The sequence below is a fragment of the Lemur catta genome, chromosome 1, assembly GCF_020740605.2.
Source record: "Lemur catta isolate mLemCat1 chromosome 1, mLemCat1.pri, whole genome shotgun sequence".
NCBI classification, from domain to species: Eukaryota; Metazoa; Chordata; class Mammalia; order Primates; family Lemuridae; genus Lemur; species Lemur catta.
Window position 1 is genome coordinate 230,320,104 of NC_059128.1, and position 24,578 is coordinate 230,344,681.

The window sequence follows — 24,578 nt, forward strand, 5'->3', positions numbered from 1 at the left end:
CTAATTTCTTTCTATTTTTTAGTAGAGATGGAGTCTCGCTCTTGCTCAGGCTGGTCTCAAACTCCTGAGCTCAAATGATCCACCCACCTCGGCTTCCCAAGTGTTAGGATTACAGGCATGAGCCACCGTGCCCAGCCTAGCCTAGAAATTTTAAAGGTCATAGTTCAAGTCTCTCATCAATTCAGGTCATTTAAGTCTTCAGAAGAAATCTCTTCACCCTCATGTGGGCAGTTTGATACATATGTTCTTGATTTCAGCAGACCTTATTCCCAAACATAAATAATTAAAGCTAAGATCATTTCTTCTTCATTTCGTCCCATGTTCTAACAGCGGTGCAAGCTCAATGTGAAGAGTCAAACTTGTATTTGCAAGGTCTCAAGATACTTGCCTGTGGATAAGCTCTTTCAACTGAGCCAGCCTGTCACTTTTTAGTGCTTCCCGGATGGAGTGGAAAAATCCAAAATAGTGTTCAAAGTTGTGCATCATAAGCAGGACCCCGGCCAGCAGCTCATTGGTCACCAGCAGATGGTGGATATATGCACGAGTGTGATTCTTACAGCAGTAGCAGGAACATTCTCTCACCAGTGGGTTAAAGTCTTCTTGGTACCTGAGAAAGGAAGTCACAATGACATTCCAGAAAGTGAGGAGTACAAGAGATCCACAACCTAGGCTATCTGTTCTGCTGGTGAGGTTACCAATGGTTAATAACATCACCAGCAAATGTTCAGTGCCACACATCTACTTAGGATGGCAATATGGTTAAAGTTAAGAAAGAACACAAGTCAGGGAGACTCAGGAGTTTTCCTTTCACTGGGGGTTTCAAAGGAGCATCAGGAGAAATTCACATGGTTACTTGCTCATGTTGAGCATTACTAGTCACATGGTAAAGGCACATGTTAGGCAATGCTGTTCTAGTGACACTTCTCTCCCACTTGCTGCCAGAACTAGTAACAGAAGACATGGTATGACCTTCTACTTGTATAGCTTTTTTGCAGTTTACAAAGCACTTTCACACATACTGTCTCATTTAATTTCTGCATCCACTCTTGGAGACAACCCACTTTTGTCATTTTACAGATGAAGGCTACTATGGGAGTTGAGAGGGAGGACTCTGGATCTAGCCTGGGTTTGATTTCTGGCTCTACAACTCACTTGAGCAAGTCGCTTAACCTCTCCTGGTGCCTTTATTTCTCATCCATGAACCAAAGATAATAACAGTGCCTACCTCAGAGAATCGTTGCAAGGATTAAATGAGTTAATACAGTAAAAGGGCTTGATCACTGCTGGGTGCATACTAAGTGTTACATAGATGTTATTTTTTTATCAGCTATTAAAGAAAAATTAAGTGACTTGACCAAGGTCACATAGTCAAGAACAGAGCTAGGATTTGTCTTAAAGGAGCTATGGAAATTTTACCCCAAAATATGACTCCTTAGTATAAAGAATATTTTGAATTAAAGGCTCTTAGAGACTAACAGGCCCTTGGAAGAGGCTTTCCCTCTATCTGCATAAACCGGACTGAACTGAGCAAAAGATCAAAGGGGACTATGGACTTCCCTTCTTCTCCCTGTTATCTCAATATATTGCAGGAAAGATCAAGAATGCAACCAGACCTGGCCCAAATCATTGGAAACATAATACCTCTCGGGTTAACTTATTAATACAAGTCAGTCTGTGTCCCCCATCTATTCATCCTCCCTAGCTACTGGTTATGGCCCCTAAACAGAATTACCTTTACTCCTCATTTTCTGCCCTCCCCTCTAAAAGGTGTATATAAACATATCTGAACTTCATTGGGATAATCGGTAATCAATATGTGATTCTCCCATGCACGTGGTATTAGTAAATAAACATTTCTCTTATTAATCTGCCTTAATTGTGAGTTGACCTTTCAGCAAACTTTTAGGGAAAAGGGCAAGTTTCCTCTCACCCCCTACAGTCTCCAAATCTCTAAAACTTCAAGTCTAGTCCTCATAATAAGAATACTACAATTTCTAATTAAATCTATAATATGAAAATAATTTTAGTAGTAACTATCTATATTACCTTAACATTTTAAAAACAGAAATAAATCTCCTTGGTTATTTTTCAAGAAGTAAAATGTGGCAGACATCACCATTTCAGACCTACAATCAAGAAGCCCAATAGAGGCCGGGCGCGGTGGCTCACGTCTGTAATCCTAGCCCTCTGGGAGGCCGAGGCGGGTGGATCGCTCGAGGTCAGGAGTTCGAGACCAGCCTGAGTGAGACCCTGTCTCTACTAAAAATAGAAAGAAATTATCTGGCCAACTAAAATATATATAGAAAAAATTAGCCGGGCATGGTGGTGCATGCCTGTAGTCCCAGCTACTCAGGGAGGCTGAGGCAGTAGGATCGCTTAAGCCCAGGAGTTTGAGGTTGCTGTGAGCTAGGCTGATGCCACGGCACTCACTCTAGCCTGGGCAACAAAGTGAGACTCTGTCTCAAAAAAAAAAAAAAAAAAAAAAAAGAAGCCCAATAGAATTACAGGGAAGAACTATAATTTTCACATTCTTTCATGAATTCTCAAGTCACCAGACTCAAAACCACTCACTGGTTCATTGATGATTACCACTTTTGGCCAAATACAAAGTTACAAGATTTAGGTTGAGTATCTCTAATCTAAAAATCTGAAATCTGAAATGCTCAAATACTCAAAACTTTTTGAACACCAACGTGACGCTAAAAGGAAATGCTCATTGGAGCATTTCAGATCAGGGATGCTAAGCCAGGAAATATGATGCAAATATTCCAAAATCAAAAAAAACCTGAAATCTGAAACTTCTGGTCCCAAGTATGGCAGATAAGGGATACTCAATTTGTATCTTAGTTCATTCTTTATAGAGGCAAATATTTTATTTAAGACTTATAACCTATATCCCAATTTGTTGTATTTTATCTTGAAATCCTTATTGCACAGTCATTATTTAAAGTATTAGAAGGATAAAAGACAGTAAACAAATAGATTTGGTCTAATATTTCTGACAGCTTTTCTAAAGCAATAGTCATCTAGCCTTAGTTTTCTGACCAGAAAAAGTATATAAATAAATTCATCTGCAGAATAAAAAAAAGTTTTTCTGGAAGCATATTTGAGAAGGCCTAAATAATATCCAACTATAAATATTTTATGAAGTCAAAAACTGAAAAGGGAATAAACTTTAAAAATAGATTAAAATTAAAAAGTCTGAAATCAAAATCCAAACTTTAAAAAATTTACTTTTTTTCCTTGAGATTAATTTCAAATGATGTCATTTCTTGGTTGCAACCAGTTGTTTTAATTTTCTTTATTTGATCCACACATTTTATTTCTTCTTGTGTCCCATTCTGCTGTAATACTGAAAGACAAACCAATAAAAAGCCTTGAGTAAAGATAAGTGGCCACTAGGAGAATTTTATTTCAGTTATTATTTCATGTCCTTTGACCCTATAATTCCACTCCTGAGAATTTATCCTAAGGAAATTGCATAAGAAAAGAACAGCATAGTACTCAGAGAGGCCGAGGCTGGAGGATCGCTTGAGGTAAGGAGTTCGAGACCAACCTGAGCAAGAGTGAGACTCAGTCTCTACTAAAAATAGAAAAAATTAGCCAGGCATGGTGGTGCACCTGTAGTCCCAGCTACTCTAGAGTCTGAGGCAGGAGGATTGCTTGAGCCCAGGAGTTTGAGGATTTCTGTAAGCTAGGCTGATGCCAAGGCACTCTAGCACAGGTAACAGAGCAAGACCCTGTCTCAAAAATGAGAAAAAGAAAAAAGAAAAAAACAGCAATATGCTCCAAGATGGTCACTGACCCTTTATCTACAACACCAAAACAATTTAGAGATTCGATAATATCTAAGCAAATTATGGTTATTAGTATGTATTAATAACATAAAATCTTACCATCAAGGAATGATGAAAAAGGAGTTGTGGGGGTGTATGTGTACGTGCATACTGGGCTTATTCCTATTTCTTGTCACAATGTACATACCAATAAACTGGGCTTTGTAACTGCCTATGTTCCAAATAGATTCAAGTGGAACGTGGTTTTAATTTATGTATTCTGTATGGAGACTCTGGCCCTCCAAGAAACTCAGACTGTCCAGAATTAAATGGGAACCTGAGTTGTTCCCCTGAATTCTTTAAGAAGGAACATTCCTGGCTTTGCAGAAGAAACACTAGCTACACTATGAAAAGCCAGCTGCCTTGAACAGGGGCAAGTAGATAAGAGGTATTTTGGAAACAAATGATAAGAATCTTAGTGTTAGCCCTAAGAGAAGGACAGATGGTGTTAGGAAGGTAATTTTGTTAAGGTGAAAGGAAAAAGAGAAGCGATCTGAACACTGGGCACAGAGCTATTATAATTTTGTTCCCATGAATTTGTATGCTGATGTGGGAAACCATAATAAAACCCTGATATTTTAGAAAATTTCTGTCACGTAGGGGAATCGGTGACAACTTTTCTTTGGAAGTTTCACTATGTAGTTGGCAAAGGACTTTACTAAACACATACACACACAAGCACACACACAAATACGATTAATACTTTAATAAAAATGTTCAGTTTTCCTAATCAACAAAGAAACTTGGCTTTCTCTGGCCAAAGAGGAACTTGTTCATTACAGAGAACTCAGAATCAGGTTTTTAGAGCTTTGCATATTTATGGTACTGAATGACTAACAGTGACCTCTGTCCTGGTAGAAATAATTTAGTTTGTAAATGAAGTCACGAAAATTTATAAAGTGTTAATGGTACATCTATCCACTTACATTAAGTTCTGGTATGTCTAAAAGGATAGTAAAATTGGCCTCCTATAAATAAGAATTTGATCAACCTGATTTATTTTGTTTCTACAAGTAATCCGATTTAGATTAGTGTTTAAGTTGCATTATAAAAGTATAACTTCTTTTGAATGAAGTTTTAATTACTTGTAGGGAATAAAAAAACTTTAATGAAGTTTCTGGCCCTATCCAAATTTAAGGTTGGTGAGGTGGAGGAAGAGGTCAAAGGACAGCAGGGAAAGGGTAAGGAAAGCCCATTTCTAAAAGCCAGACGGAAAACTGGGCATATAACACTCTCCTGCAGAACTGCTTCAAGGGACCCCACCCCAATGTCTGCATCCCAGTTCCTTTGCTACTTCCAGTTAAGTGTTAGAATCTGAAACTGATTTTCTTGACTTCTGAATAGCTGAACAAAGAAAAAAAAAAAAAACCAAAAAGGTAGTGCTGCAAAGCAACATTAGCAGAGAAAAACAACTTTCATATCTCAGTGTATTAAAAAAACCAAAAAAGCAAAAAGTAACACTAGGATCAGAGGATGGTGAGTCTTCCTGTATTTTTAATAGCATGGGGTTTATAAAAAGCAGACAAGAATTCTTTTGTGAAAAAAAAAAATTAACTTTTTACCAAGTAGTTCAAAGGTTTTATTTTCTTGTGATTTTCATCACAATTCCCTCTGAATGTTCTTTTTTCAGGTTGTTAACAAAAGAGGTTTTGTTTTTCTTGGTTCTGGCTCACTACAAAATCACATCCTAATATTGATGAGCTACGTGTATAGTATTAAGTACCTGGTTTTGTGTGCCAACATGCCACAGCACACAGATAAGAAATAAAGATGTAGTTTTATAAAAGACTGGCTTTATATGTACATATTTCTGTCTTGTGACTCCAGCCAAAAATTAATAAGAAATAGAAGAAACTTAAGAATAAGGCAGAGATTAAGTTCAAAAGACCTACATGTCTCTTCAGGATTCGGCTGGTAATCAAAGCTGAAAGTCAAGGCACAGCCCCGTTCTGTCACTTGATAAGGGAAAAAACTCTCAAATAAGTCCACTCCTCTTTCAATACACTCGAGCACCTCATCTGGCCGGCTAACACCAGAGACGAGCCTGTAAAAATAACAATAAGAACAGTGACATGAGGACAATGCCAGGAATGAAATTAGAGTCTTCCCAATGAACAGGGCACTAGAAACAATAGTAAGGAAAAACACCAATCATGGTTAAAGTGGCACAGAGTGGACAGCAAGGTATGGTAGAAAGAACATAGGGCTTTGGAGGCAGAGACCTGGGCTTGAATCCTAGCTCTGCCATTTATGTACTTGCTGTCACTTTGGGAAAATTTCTTAACCTCTCTTTTTAGTTTTCTCATTTTAAAAACAAGAGCAATTGTATATATATATCTTTATATATACATAAAAGATATGTAAATATATATAGTCACTAACCACAGAGAGAAGCTCAATAAAGGTTAGTTTCCTTCCTTTCCACTCTTATGCCTTCTGAACAACCTCTTGGTGTCAGACTGAACTTTATAGCCTATCTATACACATTGTATAGATTTTTTAAGACAAAGCTGTGTGCTTTATTTTCCCTTCAAATACTCTGCTCATTGTAACTGTATTTTGCCTATTTTTCATAATTGGTTCAATAAAGACATTTTATCTACTATATTCCTCATAGGTTCATTTACAAAGCAACTCTTGCTGTTAGAATTTCAACTCTGGCCATAGGCTCTAAGAATCTGGTTGACTTTCTTTACATTTTCTCCATTAATAAAATGTCTGCACTGTAGAATGAGATGGTGTTTTTCAAGGTACAAGTGGAACATCCCTAATCTGAAAATGTGAAATGCTCCAAAATCCCAAACTTTTTGAGGGGCAACATGACACTCAAAGGAAATGCTCATTGGAACATTTCTGATTTTGGAGCAAGGATACTCAGCCAGCAAGTATAATGCAAATATTCCAAAATCCAAAAATATCCTCAGTCTGAAACACTTCTGGCCCCAAGTGTTTCACAAAAGGGATACTCAACCTGTAATGGGTAAGGCATTCTAAGAGTGTTAATGATACTCACCCAAGTGTGGCGACTAAAACAAGATGTGGAGATGTACTATATCAGAGTGGGCTGGCTGGCTGGCTGATACAGTGATATGTTTGTTTTTCTACCCATAGCCCCTGTTCATGAACTGGCAGAGAAAAGCTTACAGACTCCCTGATTTCTAAAAGAAGTTCAAAAAAAGGCTTATGTAATATTAAACAAGCAGAACTCTTAAATATATGCCAGTTTTCCTGACTATAGTTTCCTTCAAGTAATGTAATGTTTTAGAACTCCTCTCCAACTGAAGCTGGCATTTCTACACATTTATAAAAAGAAAAACAATCCCAGCTCTCGAATTCAGTTAACAGACATCTGTGAGCACTTAACACAAAGAAGTCCAGAAAGTGACTAGAAATACTAGTGCTGGATTGTTATTTGTACTAGAATGAAACAAGTACAGGAGGGAGAGCAATGCACTTAAGAGAACTAGGTTAAAATTAGGGGGCAAAGTCTGGCTGGGGTGATGGAAATTTCTTGTTCTGGGTCATGTTTACACACGTGTACAAATGTATAAAAATTCATTGAGCTGTATGTAAGATTCATGCACTTTACTTAAGTTATACCTGGATTTTTTAAAAAGTGGTAAAATTACATATATACTACCCAACAGGCCTAGAGATAACCAAACTTCCTAATATATATTCAGGAAAATAAAAAGCATGAATATTCACACTAAGTGGGATAAAAGATGATGAAGAAAAATTTGGGTGGCCTAATATGACATCAGCTGCATTCAGAAACTTGGAATTCGTAGCTTTGTATCTTGCAGATGATCTCTTCTCACCAGTACATAGTGAATCCTGTGACTTATGGAAACATGAGAACTAGTCTGACTAGTATTGCCAGTCCCTACAATTTTAAAAAATGACACCACTCACTACCCAATCTAAGAACTTCTTAAAGGTTCGTATTAATAGAGCCCATCTTCATTCCACTAGGCATCCCAGATCTGTCTCAACTTTCCTCAATTTAAACCAGAGTTCCACATGACTTTATAATCAAGGTTTATGTCTCTAGGTTCCATGTTATAATGAATAAAGAACAGTATTTGTATTGGCACAAGAATGAGGAGAAATAATACAATACTTGCTCTTTCTTATGAAGATCAAATAAAATAACTCAGATGGTAATTATCTTCTGTTCCACATTCTGCAATCAAGGGCAGGACAGCGTTGATGGAAACTCCTCTCATAGTCGGCCTCAGCAGACTCAGCCAGAAAGGACATAATCAACACATCCAAAGACATGCCTCTGTACAGACTCTACATATAATAACACACAATCAGCCAGCACTCCTGCCCTCCACTCCAGGAGGCCAGCCTGCATCCCAACTGAACACTAGCCTTGGTTTGTCCTCCGGCAGCTCTGCAGTGACTGATGACAGCAAGTGCAGTCTAGTATCCAGCGTTGTTGGATTCCCCTGAAAGCCATCCAGAAGGAAGCCACCTACGGGCCGCTTGGCTGTCTCTCGTGCTGACCTCAGCCTCTCCTCCATCACATCTCCACCTTCAATCACTCCAATGATCACACTTTTCTGAAGGACCTGAGGTAAGAAAGGATTAAATGTTTTTAACCATTTTCAGTAACAAAGACCTTTGACTACAAGCTCAGTGGACAGAAGAGATCTCAGTGGAGCTGCTGCAGGTGAAGCATGTAAGGGGGATGGTGCTTCCTCCAAAGAACCTTTAGGGCTCCAAGGAACACACTTTGAGAAACACCAAACAGGTAAGAAACGACCAAGGAAAAAGAGGTAATCAACATACGTATTCATAGTTTCGTCTGGCTTAAATTAAATGTACACTGAGCAAGTGCAAGAGAAAAAGGATAAAAGAAAGAGTTTTAATTTGTTTAAATGACTATCCAGGTCTGCTTTAGGCTGCCTCCAACCAAGTCTCTTAGCTAGAGATAACTTAAGAAACTTAGAAACTGTTTAGTTGAGACAATTGACTATCCATTTGGAAAAAAATATAACAAAGACCGCTAGTGCATAACTTCAAAAACAAACTCAGGCCTAATATCTAAACATTAAAATATAGCTATACAAGTATTAGAAGAATACATTAAATATTTTTATAATCTTGGGGTAAGGAAGGCCGTCCTAAGCATGCTAAAACTTAAAGGAAAAGGTTGACATGTTTGAGTACAAAAACATTAAAACTTCTCAAGTAAAATATACAATCAACAAAGGCAAAGGAGAACTTGTTTTTGGAGGAACAGATAAATATCTACACCATAAAAAGAGCACCAAAAATCCTCTAAGGTAATGACAATCCCATAGAAGTCTAGGTAGAACATGTGAATATGAAATTCAGAAAAATAAATGTGAATGCCCTATACATACATAGAGAGCTACTAAACCTCACCAGTAAGGAAATGCAAATTGGAAACGATGAGATGCCATTTTGCCCATCACAATAACAAAAAAGTTAAAACGCAGATAACAACATAGTGGAGGTGAAAGTGTAAGGGAAATGGCACTTATATACCCTGATAACCAGAAAGTAAAAGTGAGTTCAGCCTCTTAGGAGGGGGCAAGTGGACATTTATCAAAATGTCAATGCTTTTATCTTTAGATTCTAAAATCCTACTTCTAACAATCTCTCCTATAAACTCATTCATATGCATCAAGGTATATTTACAACGACATTTAGAATAATGAAAAACTGGAAACAATCTAAATATCCATCAGTAGAGTAAAGGCTTAAATAAATTATGATATATTCACAGTGTGGCTCCCTATGCAGCTGTTTTAAAAAGAATACAGTAGATATAGCAATACATGCACTGACAGGAATAGAGTTTCAGAATATTGCTAAATGAAAAACAAGCAAATTACTGAACATATGATGATATTCATTAATACAGACATGAATATCTATGTATTAATTATGTGTATGTAATTGCAAAAAATAAGGTTTGTAAGAAAATACACAAATCAACAGTGGCTCTCTGGTATAAGAGAGATGGGGAGGAAGCCTGGAACACTGTGAAGAAGGAATTTCACTTGTTAGTTTAAGCAGGAGAGACACAATCAGACTGTTCCTATAAACAGAATACTTTGTGTGAATAAAGTAAGGGTACGTATGACTAAAGGATGCCATGGGAGACAACTTTAATAATCAACACAAAAGACAAGATGACCTGGACTAAGGCAGTGGCAGTGGGGATGAAGAAGAAAGATAAAACCTGAAACCTCTTCAGGAGGTAGGATCAACATAACTTGACTGAATAGTTGTTCAAGGAGAAGATAAAGACAAAGTATAGAATGACTCCTGGCTCCTGTTTTGGAAGTCTGGGGAGATGGCAAGAAAGGCAGAGACTCCTAGAAAAACAGTAGAGGATGAGGCAAGATGGTTATTCTGTTTTATGCATTCTGAGTTTGAAGTATCAGTGGGATGTACAAATGGCAATCTTAATTCAGCCACTGAATATATGAACCTAAAGTTATGGCTGGCGAACACTTGACACAATGCTACGACTCCCTACTCCTGCTTCCATGGTAGCCTTGGCTAACAGAAGATTCTCTTCCTTCTACACCCACGCATGGCTCTAAGCACCTTGGAGGAAACCCATTTGCCATTCTTGACCTAGGGAATACATGGAGAAGAAAAGAAAGCCAAAAACGGAACTTTGGGAAGCTTCAATATCGGAGGGCATTTAAAATAAATGGCTCCAGTGAATAAGAGAGGAAAGAATCATGGGAAAAGGAAAAGATGTATGCAGATATATAAAGCAGATATTTACACAGGCCTGCCCCCTTACATGACTAGCACAGCCCTATTTGGAAAACTCCCTTTCATGGGTGTAAGAATGATCATAAAATTATTGTCTAAAAGGGAACACTTAAAAATAAAGAGGGCACTATTAATGATTACACCAAGAAGAGTATAAACATTAGGGATACAGAGGGACTCCAGCATTTGACCAACACACAGAAGTAACATGAAATGATGAGGCTGATTGTAACAACATAGATGAGGGACTTGGTACTCATCAGGCTTTTTCTAATAATCATCTTTGTTACACTTCCTGTCCTGCTTTTTACTTACCCAAACATTACTAGTCCTATAAGGATAATTACTGGCTCAAAACAATTGCTATCAAGCCACCAACACTACCCAGATCCCTAGCAATGTCCCCACACTGAACTCCAACTTTTGCAGATACTGCGAGTTCTATTCAGGACAAAAACTTAGTTTCCTCTAAATATTTCATGTATTATTAACTTTATTAGCCAATTTTTAAAATATATTATATATGTATATAGATAGATAGATAGGGTCTCACTCTGTTGTCCAGGCTAGAGTACAGTGGCATCATCATAGCTCACTGTAACTAAAAATTCATGGGCTCACATGATCCTCCTGCCTCAGCCTCCCACATAGCTGGGGCTATAGGTGTGCCACCATGCCCGGCTAAGTTTTTTCTTAGTTTTTGTAGAGACTGGGTCTCACTATGTATGATGGTCAAGCTGGCCTCAAACTCTTCACCTCAAGCGATCCTCCTGCCTCAGCCTCCCAAAATGCTAGGATTACAGGTATGAGCCATCATTGCTGGCACCGAATTATATTTTTATTGCTAAATTCAAAATAACCACGTTTTTCAAACTCAATATGCTTTGCCATAGCAGGACATGATCATTGCTCAGGATTATTCCACATACATGATCTCAGACACTGAAATTCTCCCCTCTGATAGTTATCTTCTGTTCCCCTACTTCCTCTGCTCTCTGCTAGTAAATGCATTCTTTTCCAATTTCATTAACTCTGCTATTGTGATCCCTTATTTACTGCTACAGCTCCATCTTCCTCACCCCATCATAACCATTCACCATCAGCAAACATTTACTGAGGCCTTATGTGTCAGGCATTCTTCTACATGATGGAGATACAAAAATGACACACAGAAATTGAGCTTAAGGAGGCCACAGTTTTAATAAAGACAAGCACATCAGAAATCGCTGCAATACAATATGATTTGGGCTGTAAAATAGCTGCACACAAATTAAAAGGGTAGCAAAGAATGAACTGAAGTTCCTGGAAGTGTCAATAGCCACTTTCATAGAATGATGAATGGAATGAAATGAGCCCAGTGTGGAAGCAAGAGAAGAAGTATGGCTAGAGATAAGACACAGTCCAGAAGGAAATTTGTATACAGGAGCACCATAATGAAATAGGCTAATGCCTCAAAGAATTGCAAATAACTCAGAAAGGCCAGAGTGCAGGCCACAGGAGAAAGTGTTCCACAATGAGCTAAAGGGGTAGGCAGAGGGCCATGTCACAGCAGGCTGTCCATGCCATGTAAGAGCTCAAGTGGAGAGTAATTAAATTCTTTTAGGGAAGTGGGCAAGGAGCAAGGGAATCCTACTTCTTATACCTAGGAAAAGGAGTTTCCCAAATAGGGCTGTGCTAGTTATGTAAGGCACAGGCCTGTGTGATTGTTTTGTATGTCTGCATACACCTTTTCCTTTTACCATGATTCCTTCTCCATCTTGTTCACTAGATCCTCTTATTCTGAATGCCCTTCAATACTGCAGCTCCCCAAGATTCTGTTTTTGGCTTTCTTTTCTTCTCCATCTTGTTACAAAGATCTCTCAGATAAAAGAGCTGAAAATGGATTGGATAAAAATGAGAAAGGAAGCAGAAAGAACAATTCAAAGGTAATCGTTTATGAAGAGATAATGCAGTTATGGCTTAAGGTGGTGATAAGGAGGGGGCAGTTTCTAGACATATTTAGGGAGATGGAATTAAGGAAGAGCGAACAACTGGATATTAAATGTGAGTGAAAAAAAAAAAGTCTTGAAAAGCTCAAATTTATGGACTGAGGAAGTTGGTGGATCCCATAAACTGAGATAAAGTGTTCAGGCAGAGCACAAGGAAGCACAGGTTTGTGGACGTAAGACAATGAGCTGGTTACCTCTGAGTCTGAGGGACAGTCTAGTGATATAACCTAGTTATAGCCCAGTAGTTATGTAATCCTGAAGCTACATAGAGTGATCTTGATAGTATATACAATTTTAGAATTGATATTCAGCAATTAAAACTAGGAGAAAGTAAAACAGACCAAGAAGTGAGGAGCAGAGAAGCAGGAGGAGGAAGAGAAAAGGTGGTATTATAGAATGTAAGGGAGGTAAGAGTTTCAAGAGAAAGGAGTGGTTAGTGGTGCAGCCTTACCTCTGACTCTTCCTGTAGCCGCAGACAGTTATCTAGGAATAGAAGTGATCGGTCAACAGACTTTCTCGCCCTTTTCATGGAAGTTGCTTCCTCACAAGATGCCTCTCCATCTGAGAGGCACTGGAACCAGTCTGGCTGAAGGGCCTGCTGAATTGCCATGAACTTGGAAACAGTCATTTCCACTCGTCCTCCAACACCCCACACAGACACAGACTGCCACAGAGTAAGACAATGAGGAATTAGCAAAAATAAAATGCAAATAAAAGGGAAGTAATAAAATGATAAAGCAATAATTCTTCTTTACAACTGAAGAGATGGTGATAACTCAATATCTTAGACATGGTAGGTAAAACAGTTGTACTATATTCCAAATTCTCTAGAGATCTTACAGCTTATAAGAGAATCCTTCAATGGCCACGCAAGCCAACTTCTGAGCTAGCCAAGAATCCTGTCACACTTCTCTAGCTTAGTCTTCCATTCTCCCCATCCCACCTGCCCCACCTGCATCCCACCCTTGCTGCTCCTGAATACACTACAGACTTCGATTCTTCTCTGCCTTTGATCACATTGTTCCTTTTGACTGAAATGACCACCTCTTACTTCTTTTTATTGATACATAGTATGTGTACATTTTTATAGGGTATATGTAATATTTTGTTACATGCATAAAATAGGTAATGATCAAGTCAGGGTGTTCAGGGCATCCATCACCTCAAGCATTTAGCATTATTATGTGTTGGGACTTCTCCCACTTCTTTGCCTGGCAAAATACTATACATCATTTAAGACACTGAGTTCACATATCACCTACTCTAATGTGTCCCCCAAACGTTCCTGGGCATAATCAATCACTCACTCCCCTAAGCTCTTACAGCAATTTAGACTTATTTATTTTATATAAAAGATACCACTTATCACACCATTGTATATTTGTCTGACTACAGTATCCCAATTCATGTTTGTGACCCAAAAACACAGTCTAGGGCCCCACATATTATTAACATTTGGTAAGTGATTATTAGATTGAGTTAAATACAGAATTATGTGCAAAAATCCCATATTTAAAGAGAATCTCTATATAATATTCCATTCTTTGGCTACTTCTTCCAATACAGCATCCGTCTTCTTAGCAGAGATCAACAAAGACATAGATGGAGAGGCCATAGGCAGTCTTTTTATTCTGCACTAAGGCATGAGAATTACTGTTTAAATGAATCCTCTCTTACAATTGGGGTAGATAATGGAGGTCAAAATATTTGCTTTTTCTTTTTTTCTTTTTTGACAGAATCTCACTCTGTCGCCCTGGCTAGAGTGCAGTGGGGTCATCATAGCTCACTGCAGCCTCAAACTCCTGGGCTCAGGTGATCCTCCTGCCTCAGCCTCCTGAGTAGCTGGGACAACAGGTGCCCACCACCATGCCTGGCTATTTTTTTCTATTTTTAGTAGAGACAGGGTCTTGCTCTTGCTTAGGCTGGTCTCGAATTCCTGACCTCAAGTGATCCTCCTGCCTCGGCCTCCCAGAGTACTAGGATTACAGGCATTAGCCACCACCATGCCCTTCCAAAATATTTTCTCTAGAATTCAAATTACAAAATAAAAAGAAGCTTAAAACAGAAGAATAACTAAAAATAGTGTTCTTAGGTACGATTAGTAAGTATTGCTGACATTAATAAAGTGAGCACAGGAAAAGTGTGTTTGTAAAGCAGCAGTACACACTGGAGCCTTGCCAGGATGCTATCCTTCAGGGATCATGCCAACGGGGCCACCTCTCAGATGAAAACTTTTAATGAAGTCCTTTTTGTTACTGTTCTTCACCAGATAAAATCTCTGGCTGTGGACCCTGCTTTTTCAAATTCTGTTCTACCAACAGGTAGCATTATAATATATTGAAGTTCTACTATATATAGCAGTCCATGTGATAACACTCCTCAGCAACTTTCTCCACTCTTCCTGAAGTTGTTAAAATTGCAAATAAAGCATGGAGTCAAAAGACTATCGTTTTCTCCTATCACAGCAATTTCTGTTTTTGGCATATACTTGACCCTTGTTCACCCCCAAATATTTTGCAACAATGAAAACATTGAGGATACATTCCTCACCTTAACCTCATCCTTAGACAGCCCTACTCTAAACTCTTATAAACCATCCCATCCCACTATAATCATCGAAATAAAGAGAAGGCATAAAAGGATCATCCCAGACAGTGGGATCCTAGCATCTGAGGGATACCAAAGGCTGACTTCTGGGAAAAAGCTGTAACCTTGGAGGCCCTTCTGAAAACACACCTTGTTTGTTACATAACCAGCTGGGCAGTGGCTGACCGGATCGTGCAGGGAGCAGTACAAGAGTGATTCTGGCATGCCTGTATAAACAGAAAAAAGAACCCTTGAAAGTGCTTACATTACCAATGACACCGTGTGGTAACAGGGAACAGCTTCACAATGTGTACTGCTGGATAAAGCAACTCTAAAGACAGTAAATAGTTGGTATCTAATCTTCGAATTGTGGGAGGCCTATCAACATGAATGAAAAGATTACTTTGAAACCTACTAATCTAACAAAAGAATTAAATTTAAATGTTTATGTCTAATATGTAGTGAGTTGCTACAAAGGAAAGGTGCATCTTAAAGTATGAGACATAGGAAGGTATTTAGTGAGATGTTGATCCCACCTGATTTGATTTAAAAAAATTAACATCAAGTATGCTCATTCTAGGTACCATCCAAGGGGAACTAGTTCCTGGAAAGATGAAATGATATAGTCATAAGGTAATCTCATTAATAACAAAATTCATTAATAATACCATGGGTCCCTCGGGGCAGAATTTTAGAGAAGGTGTAGAATACTGCAAAGGGATCTCATTCTCAGTAAATCTCAGTGACTCGAGATGACAGTTTCTTAGGTTCTTTAGTCAAAAAGACAATCATTAAAAAAAAGAACCAAAAAAAATGTTTAGTAAACCACATATGCTACCCCACATTTTCCATAAGAAAAAAATAGGATTCCACTAAAAAAGAGAAAAATAAATAAATAAATAAATCATGCTAAAAACCTCTGCAGTTCTCCACCTTATTTTCTACAATTTCAGTTATTACAATTATCTCTACAAAGCTTATATTATTTTCACTTAACTATATGCTTGTACACTTTAAAGCTGGTTATTAACATTGGCCTCAGATCAAGGGGAATGAGACTACGTAAATTCTTCTACTGAAATACAGGGCCTTGTGACAACCAACGAGTCATGCAGCTGTCATCAAAAGCAGAGGACTTAGTAAATAACAGAAACAGGACTTTCATGCAGTTAGGTGAGTCCTAGATATTGGGAAAAAGCTTCAGGAGAAAGTAGTTTATAGAAGAATTGGTTCTCTACCTGTCACTGCTAAGCTTTTCCTATAAATAAATGGACACACACATCTGCATATAAAATCCTATTTCTGGAACAAAAGGTACCATCAACAAATCAGAATATAGCCGTATATAAACTCTTCATCCTCCCCTGTCTGTTTGAGGCTTAAGCATAATGAGACTGCTTTGGATCTCACGTATGCCCCATGCAAGTTCTCACCCCTGGGTTTTTACTCATTGCCTGGACTGTCTGCCCAACACCTGTATATTACCACCTGCGGCTAACGCCTGCTCTTCCTTGACCCAGCTAAGATGACCCCCCCATCTTCTCTCTCAAGAATCCTTTCTTTTATCTGGCCAACTAAAAATATATATAGAAAAAAATTAGCTGGGCATGGTGGCGCATCCCTGTAGTCCCAGCTACTCGGGAGGCTGAGGCAGGAGGATCGCTTAAGCCCAGGAGTTTGAAGTTGCTGTGAGCTAGGCTGACGCCACGGCACTCACTCTAGCCCGGGCAACAGAGCCAGACTCTGTCTCAAAAAAAAAAAAAAAAAAGAAAAAAAGAATCCTTTCTTTATTCTGACACCTTCCACATACACCCAAAAGCAGGTTACATGCTCCTGCCTCTGGCCTGTCATGATATATGTTATATATCCCCAATCCTGTAAAGCAATCACTACATTCTTACTAGAATCACCTATTTATCTTTATGTCAGATAGGCTCCAAGTCCCATGACAGCAGCAACTGTTTCCTATTCAACTTTGTATTCCCAGTATTTTCAAAGAATGCATATGAAAATAATGAATAAATACATGTATGAATATAAGTTGGTCTTACAGTCAACATTCAACAGTACCTCCAAACTCCAACTAACACATTACAAAGCACACACAAATAACTTAATTTTTACCTATAAACTTTCCAACTCCTTCCTTATATTCTGCCAAGACTTCATGATGTTCTGCCCTATAAACAAAACAGAAAAATACATAACATAAAAATGAATCATTCTGCAAATACTCCATACAAAAACTGAACCCCTCTTCTCCTCACAAATAAGCTATGTGATAGTAAGTGCAGTCTTAAATAACAAGTACACCATTATTCAACAGTCACAAGTAACTAGGCTAGGTTCATTAACCACAACAAAAGTCTTCAATTGGCAAGTGGTTCTGTGAGAAGAGAAACTGGCAAAGCTCAGCTGCTTTAGAATACTTGGAATTTCTTTCTCCTTTTACCCCTTTAAAATCACTGTTATTAACACAATACTGCAGAGGTAGTTAGTCATATAGCAGCCTCTTCAATTAAGTATATAGTTAATATGTACATTGCACAGAATGACCTAATTTCATTAATTGTGTTTCCATAAAGTAGTACTAGCAAGTACCTGTACAGAGGCAGAAAAAATTTTGAGGCTGGTGCATGATGACAGCCCCTAAACTCCATGTTTAGCTCTCATAGAGCATTTCCTGCCTTGTCACCCCTGGGTGCAGTGGCAATGAGACCAGTATGGGAATGTAGGTTTGGAGGAAAAGTGAAGCACCTCTAATAGGTAGATCTGGCCTATGGCTTCCAGATTAGGGCTAGATGATATATAACATCTGATATGTTTCTTTCTGATTTCATGCTGAAAATCTACAAATTATACATATGAGCAAAAGAAATCTTTCTCTTTGTTGTACCCAGTTAATGTAACTAAGCTGCTGCCAGAGTCAATACTTGAATGATTGGTTCTAACACTTACAGGGATGACAGTGTAAGCTGAACCATGGCAGGAAGCCCATGAATATTATGCAGTGTTTGATGGGTGAGGTGTGGGGCAGAGCCAGTCTTGGTGTACAGAAGACAGCCTGGAATGTCCATGGTGCGGTCCCCTGTTTTGCCCAGGTTCTTTATTTTTCCCAGGCGACAGCCATTAACTACCTTGGTAAGACTCAGCTTCATCCTAAGGGATTCTTCTAGGTCCTGACAAGAAAAGAACATTAAATTTAGAAGGACCATCACAACATCTAAAGGTTAAGCATTTTGCAAGGAAAGCAACTTACAGAAGAATGACAGCACGTTCATTACTACTTCCAGTCTACAATTGTCTTAGATATCAGGAAAAGGAGAATAGGAAAAGACTCAGAGAAAATAAAATACTTTCCCTAAGGTTCCAGAGCAATATGATCACATCAACTACTTTTAAATTAATTGGAATTTTTGTCTGAGCTGATGAAAACCAAATAAATGAAAGGACAGAAGGAGAAAGACTAATCATGAAAAGGATGCCATGAACCCAGGGTTCACTCTCAGCCTTGAAAATATATAGAAAGAACAGTCACACTGCTTAGGCCATACTGATTATTTTTTTCTTTCTCCAGTTTGAGAGAATACTAAGCAATATAGCAATTTTTTCTAATAATGTTAAGTAAAGAAAACAGTTTCCAAATCGCATTCTGGTGTTTATTAAAATATATGGAAGAATACACAACAAAAGATGAACAGAGATTATCTCTGAGGTAGGATTATTTTCCAATTGTTCTTATATGGCATCCAAACAGGTAAGAAACTGTAGTATACATGCAATCTATAAGTAATTTGTCATTACCTTTATAATTGGGAAAAACAAATATTTGCTTAAAGAAAAAATAAAGATATACTTTCTAACTTCTATAGATAACAACAGGGAAAAAAATCAGAAAACATCAATTATTTGTTGGTTGCTCTTAAATAATTTAGTATTCAGTGAAACAAAAAACACTGAGTTCCACTTTTAAAATGCAATACAGAACTTGATAAGTATGCATGGCAGATCATTTGTAAAATGTCACCAGACAAACCAACATTTTACAAATACTTCATTACATCTCTACAGCAAGTACCATACCCTCTGGAATTCTTACCAATTTAGCCAGGCCCAGTTTTATTCGTTGATAAATTATTACAGCTATCTGACAGGCTCCAACTTTAAAGCCTGTGCTCTTAAGTGTTATACTACACTATACTCTGAAAGTCAGCCATTGTTTAAGATGTTGCCAAAGAAATAAGTCTTATCTATCATTGGTTAAAAATATTCAGAAATGCAAACATTACTTTTTTGAGAGGCATAAATTCTTATATTTAAATAAAATAGCCACTATAGTCATTAGATAAGAATAACTACTTTCTATATAGTCAAATAAGAGATTTCATGTTTAGCATAAATTATAAAAGCTAGTATAACTGTTTGAGGAAAGCCGGGTCAATTTTCTATGACTATAACATCATTATTTCAAGTTATCACAAAGACAGAAACACAAAAATAAATGTTATTAGAACCCATTGAAATGGAGAATGTTAAGGGAAAAAAGTTATATTTTAACAAAAATAGTATAAAAGCTGTTTGATTCACTATTGTTACACATTAAAACTGCTAAAAGAAGAAAGTTTATTTCAAAAACATTAGAAAAATATAATTACAGGCTAATAAAAATGTAATCTAGAAAACATAAGAGAAGAATCATATTCCTTATTTATCAGATAATACTAATTTCAAGTGATAAAAATATTTTTTATATTTTAAACCAACAGAACTCTAAAGCAAAATTAAAGACAGTATTTTGCAATTTAAGTAACTCTGGAGAATTGAAGCAGGGCGAGCAAAGCACAAAGACAAGAAATGTACTTCAAAGCTAATGCATCAACACCTGTAACTTTGACTGAATATTGAAATCAACCAATATGGAACACTAGATTTTTGAAACATAAATAAGAACTGATGAAAATATAATGGACCAGGATTATTAATACTGAAATAACTTAAACACTTCCTACCCTCACACATATCTGAGAATGGAAGAAACTATATTGTCTGGAGCTATCTCAGAAAGGGCTAGAGACAAGAACTCATTGGCACCTCTCCTTACTCCAAAAATTCTGTCTTGTCTGAGCTATCTAAGGTATGTAATGAGTTTAAATGTACAAACATGGGCTGTATTTTTGAAATTAAATTCATATTAAGGAAGGAAGAGCCTTCATATAGTAAAACTATTATGTTTGAAAAATGAAGTTTAGGATTCTAGAATGTTACCAACTTTCATTTTCTCTCCCCATCAAACCTATGCTCTCATTTCTGCAGTTTATTAATAAATGACATAAATGACCAACAAAGCTTCTGATGAGCAAGAGATAATCTGCTTTTCCATGCTAAGTTAACTCAATTCCAGGTAAAAATGACAAACCCCAATGCTTTAGTAAAGCTATGCTGAATATCCCAATATGTATGATTGACTCTAGACTTTAGAAATGCTGAAAGTAGTTTACTGAGTGTCACCATTATCACCAGAGATCCCAACCTGGGAACTCCTCATCACCACCATCATCCCCTCTGCCATTTTACAGTAACAAATCTGAAGCTCAGCAAGATTAATTATAGGCACAGTCTAGAACCCAGGCCTCTTCATTATGCCTTTTAAATGGGAGCAAATCTAACATGCTACAAGACGCATTCTGACTTTTTTTTTTTTTTTTTAGAATATCCTGCACCATACCACGGCAACTCAAAGAAAGAGAAGATTTTTCAAAATTGTATAGGAAATCCATAAAATATCTTTTTCCTCTCTAGAACACATATGGAAAGTCATAAAAAGAAAGGAACTCTGAGCTAGGCATGGTGGCTCACACCTGTAATCCTAGCACTCTGGGAGGCCAATATAGGTGGATGGCTGAAGGTCAGGAGTTTGAGACCAGCCTGAGCAAGAGTGAGACCCTGTCTTTACCAAAACCAGAAAAAATTAGCCAGACGTGGTGGTATGCGCCTGTAGTCCCAGCTATTGGGAAGGCCCAGGCAGGAGGACTGCTTGAGCCCAGGAGCTGGAGGTTGCAGTGAACTACAATGATGTAACTGTACTCTAGCCAGGGTGACAAAGCAAGACTCTGTCTCCAACAAAATAAAAAAGGAAAGAAAAAAGAAAGTAACTCTCAAGCCATTCGACCTATGCCAACAGAATGACACACATGCTCAAAGAATGGCCATCTGCTATTCCCTCAAAGACCTTACAGCCTTGTACTGCTTAGTGGGCTGGCTACTAGTCAGCCTTCTGCCAGGCAAGCTCTGAGCCTGATCTTGTCCATACACCCAGCACAGATCCATCACTCAGGGTCAGGCTCAAACCAACTAACCTCCAAGATTAAACAACAAAATCAGACTGCACAATTATTACTCTGAGAACCAAAGAAAGGAAAGTGGACCAGTCAGTGCAATTTTGCCCTATAGAATGCCATACAGGAAGCCAAATATGCCGTGTAAGCATAGAATCAGCATAGGAATAAATCATAATCATACACATAAAGGCAACTAAAAGGAACCCCACTGGTTCTCTTAATACAGTAGTCCCCTTTCACACAGTTTCACTTTCCATGGTTTCAGTTACCTGACGTCATCTGAAGTCCAAAAACATTTAATGGAAAATTCCAGAAAGAAACAATTTATAAGTTTGAAATTCCACACCCTTCTGAATAGCATGGTGGAATCTCAAGCTGTCCTGCTCTATCCCACCTGGAACGTGGATCATCCCTTTGTCCAACTGTCCACACTGTCCACACTTCCTGCCCGTTAGTCACTTAGTAGCTGTCTCCATTGACTGTCAATACAGATCAATATCAACTGATATCAACTGATTTTTATTTGCCTTTATCATCATCCTTTCCCTTTTCACTTGTTTTGGGTCTCTTCTAATATTTCTGGTCTCTTCTAATATACCAGAACTGTGAAAAAATTCACAGTTCACTCCTATAGATGGAATTCCTAGGAAAGTATTAAGGAAAAACCATTAGAGTGTAAGGACAAATGATAAGCTGTCAGTGAATCTGTACCTTTTTAAGGACTAACACAGATTCCCTGCACCTTTGGCAACACTGTACCTGTCCTAATACCTCTAGTGCCACCCCAAACCCCATCCCTCATCTATCAGGAGAGAAGGAATTTTTAAATGTTTCTTAGATGGATTCTCTACATACACTAATGGAAATGTCCAAATTTCCTAAGGGGAAAGAGCAAGCTTGGGTGACCACATTTTTTTGAGAAAAGAAAAATGTGTATTTAGAAGTACACATCTACACGTCCACTCCCAACCCCACATTCACACTCTATCTATAATGTTTGTCTACCCATAGAAAAAAGTCTGAAAGACTTCCAAACAATATGGTGCACTGTCTTGACTCAGAAATGCTAAAATTCTAAAAAGCAGTACCAGAAGAAGACTTTTCAGAAGTTATTATGAAATCCTTACGATATTTGGTAGGTGGAGAGAGATACTGAATAATGTTAAACTTTATCAAGTATGTATGTTAAAAGTTCAGAAGTAACGAGTAAAAGATGAATGATAAGAATGCGTAATTTCCAAACCCATTGGAGAGGGATGGGGGAAGACAAAGAAAGATTGCTCAATCCTATAAAAGGCAAGAAAGAGGAAAACAGACCAAAAAAAGTATATAAAAAATAGAAAATTACAAAGTAAGATGGCAGAAGTCCAAATGTCAGTAATCACAATAAAAGTTAAATTAATTTCACCTACTGAAAGATATAACGATAGTAGCAACTAATATTTATTGGGTATTTACTATGTATCAAGCACCATTCTTTACATACTAACTTCATTAATCCTCATATCAAATGCATAATATAGATGCTATTATTATCTGCATTTTACAGATGAGGAAACTGAGGCTGATAGTCACCAGCTGGTAAGTGGCAGAGCTAGGACTTAAATTATAGAAGTCTAGCTTTAGAAGTTTACTCTAACAGGCTAGTAGCTTATTAGAAGTTTTATCTTGCCCATAAACACAGGCAATGTTTACATATTAACTGTAATATTAAGATAAAATTTTATAATCATAGTTTCCATTCTGCTACAGCGTTTTTGTTGTTCTCTACCCTTTTCCTCTCCTCCGCCTTTACTCCATCCTCTCAGCTTCTACAACCTTTCTCCATACTCGTACAAATATTTAAATACACTTGTATATAAGAGGGGGTGTTTTGGGTCATGGTTTACTTTTACAAAAATGTTAACATACTATGCTATATGCACTTCTCTGCAATCTGCTTTTCTCTCAGGAATACACAATTGATCTTTACCAAAGAAGAGACATAGAACTAACTTATCCTTTTAAAAAAACTACTTCGTGATACTGCATAGTTTGTATGAACACAACTTATTCAACCATCCCCTTTCGGATGGACGCTCAAGTTACAGAGCTGGTTCTAGGATCGCTACAATAGTCTGAGGGTTCGGCTTCCCTGACCTCATTTTCACCAATTTCAAGTCAACTTTAGTTTACATATCCTGGCAGAACGCTTTACATACATTGATTTTTAATCATTACAACACCCACAACGATTTAGGTATTATCCTCTCATTTTGCCAGAGAGAAAACTGAGGGTCCGAGAGTTATCAAACAAATTGCCTAAGGTCATGCAGCCACAAAGTAGCTGGGTCCAAAGCTCCCGCTCTAAATCTCTACTCTGCTTTATAAACCCACGTAGCCTCCAAGAGAAAAAACGCTTCCTGGAAACATCTAGTGTCGGCCAGTAAGGTTGGATTTATCTTCGCTGCATGGGCCATATCCGGGGTCCCGGCCCTCGTTAGGCGCCTAGATCAGGGATTGGAGATCGTCCCATCCTCCCAAGTATCCTGGGCAGTTTTGGAAAAAAACTTTCCTAGAATTTGATCCTTGAGCAGAGGCCGGTCGAAAGGGGGCCCTTTTCTCTCAGAGATGTCGGCGACGCTCACACTATTTGGCAGAATCCGAACTTAACAGAGGCCAAGATCCACCAGGCGACCAGAAAAGGGAAGGGGCGACATGGAGGGAATGCAATTACTGTTACTGCAACATAACCAGGATGCGTCTGGGCGCGACGCAACTCATCCATCCCTGGCAACTCCCACAGCAGGCGGAAAGGGGGTACTTACGCGCAAACTGCCAACTCTTTTGGCCTTCAAACCTCTCAAACTCCTCACAGTTCACTACCACGTGTCCGGGTTGCAGAATTCTGGGTCCCCTAGACCACCGCCTCCACTGCAGAGCCAATCAGGGAGCATTGCGTCTTCACTGGACGCCAGAAAGAGTCAAGGGCGAGATCAAAGCGAGCCCTGGCGACCGCTAGGCCCGCGAGGCCCAAGAAGCCCAGCTGTGGCCATGGTAACTGAGCCAACGCGATCCGC

The 24,578-nt window shown here is 38.2% G+C and overlaps 1 protein-coding gene across 3 annotated transcripts; it reads right to left on the reverse strand.

The window, feature by feature from the left end:
- Window positions 1-65: 65 nt before the first annotated feature.
- QTRT2 (queuine tRNA-ribosyltransferase accessory subunit 2) lies at window positions 66-24,429 on the reverse strand. Of its 3 annotated transcripts, none has more exons than XM_045540239.1 (9): window positions 24,327-24,429; window positions 18,319-18,360; window positions 17,306-17,361; window positions 15,332-15,408; window positions 13,047-13,259; window positions 8,217-8,416; window positions 5,729-5,880; window positions 3,235-3,352; window positions 66-607 (listed from the first exon to the last, which is right to left on the reverse strand). In XM_045540239.1, the coding sequence occupies exons 4-9, from the start codon at window positions 15,404-15,406 to the stop codon at window positions 376-378; spliced, it is 990 nt and encodes a 329-aa protein (XP_045396195.1). In that variant the 5' UTR covers window positions 15,407-15,408; window positions 17,306-17,361; window positions 18,319-18,360; window positions 24,327-24,429; the 3' UTR covers window positions 66-375. The 3 variants fall into 3 exon arrangements, with proteins under 3 accessions (XP_045396195.1, XP_045396194.1, XP_045396196.1); XM_045540238.1 differs by having other exon boundaries at window positions 18,140-18,360; XM_045540240.1 differs by lacking the exon at window positions 15,332-15,408.
- Between the last annotated feature and the right edge of the window lie 149 nt (window positions 24,430-24,578).

Bases quoted from the DNA above. Each gene is read 5' to 3' on its own strand.
- QTRT2 (XM_045540238.1), bottom strand. From the start codon at position 18,339: ATGAAGCTGAGTCTTACCAAGGTAGTTAATGGCTGTCGCCTGGGAAAA. The intron at 17,362-18,139 runs GTAAGTGTTAGA...TTTTGTTTATAG, and splicing joins CAGCTTACACTGTCATCCCT to GGCAGAACATCATGAAGTCT. The intron at 5,881-8,216 runs GCTAGTGTTCAG...TTATTTTTACAG, and splicing joins CTGCCGGAGGACAAACCAAG to GCTCGTCTCTGGTGTTAGCC.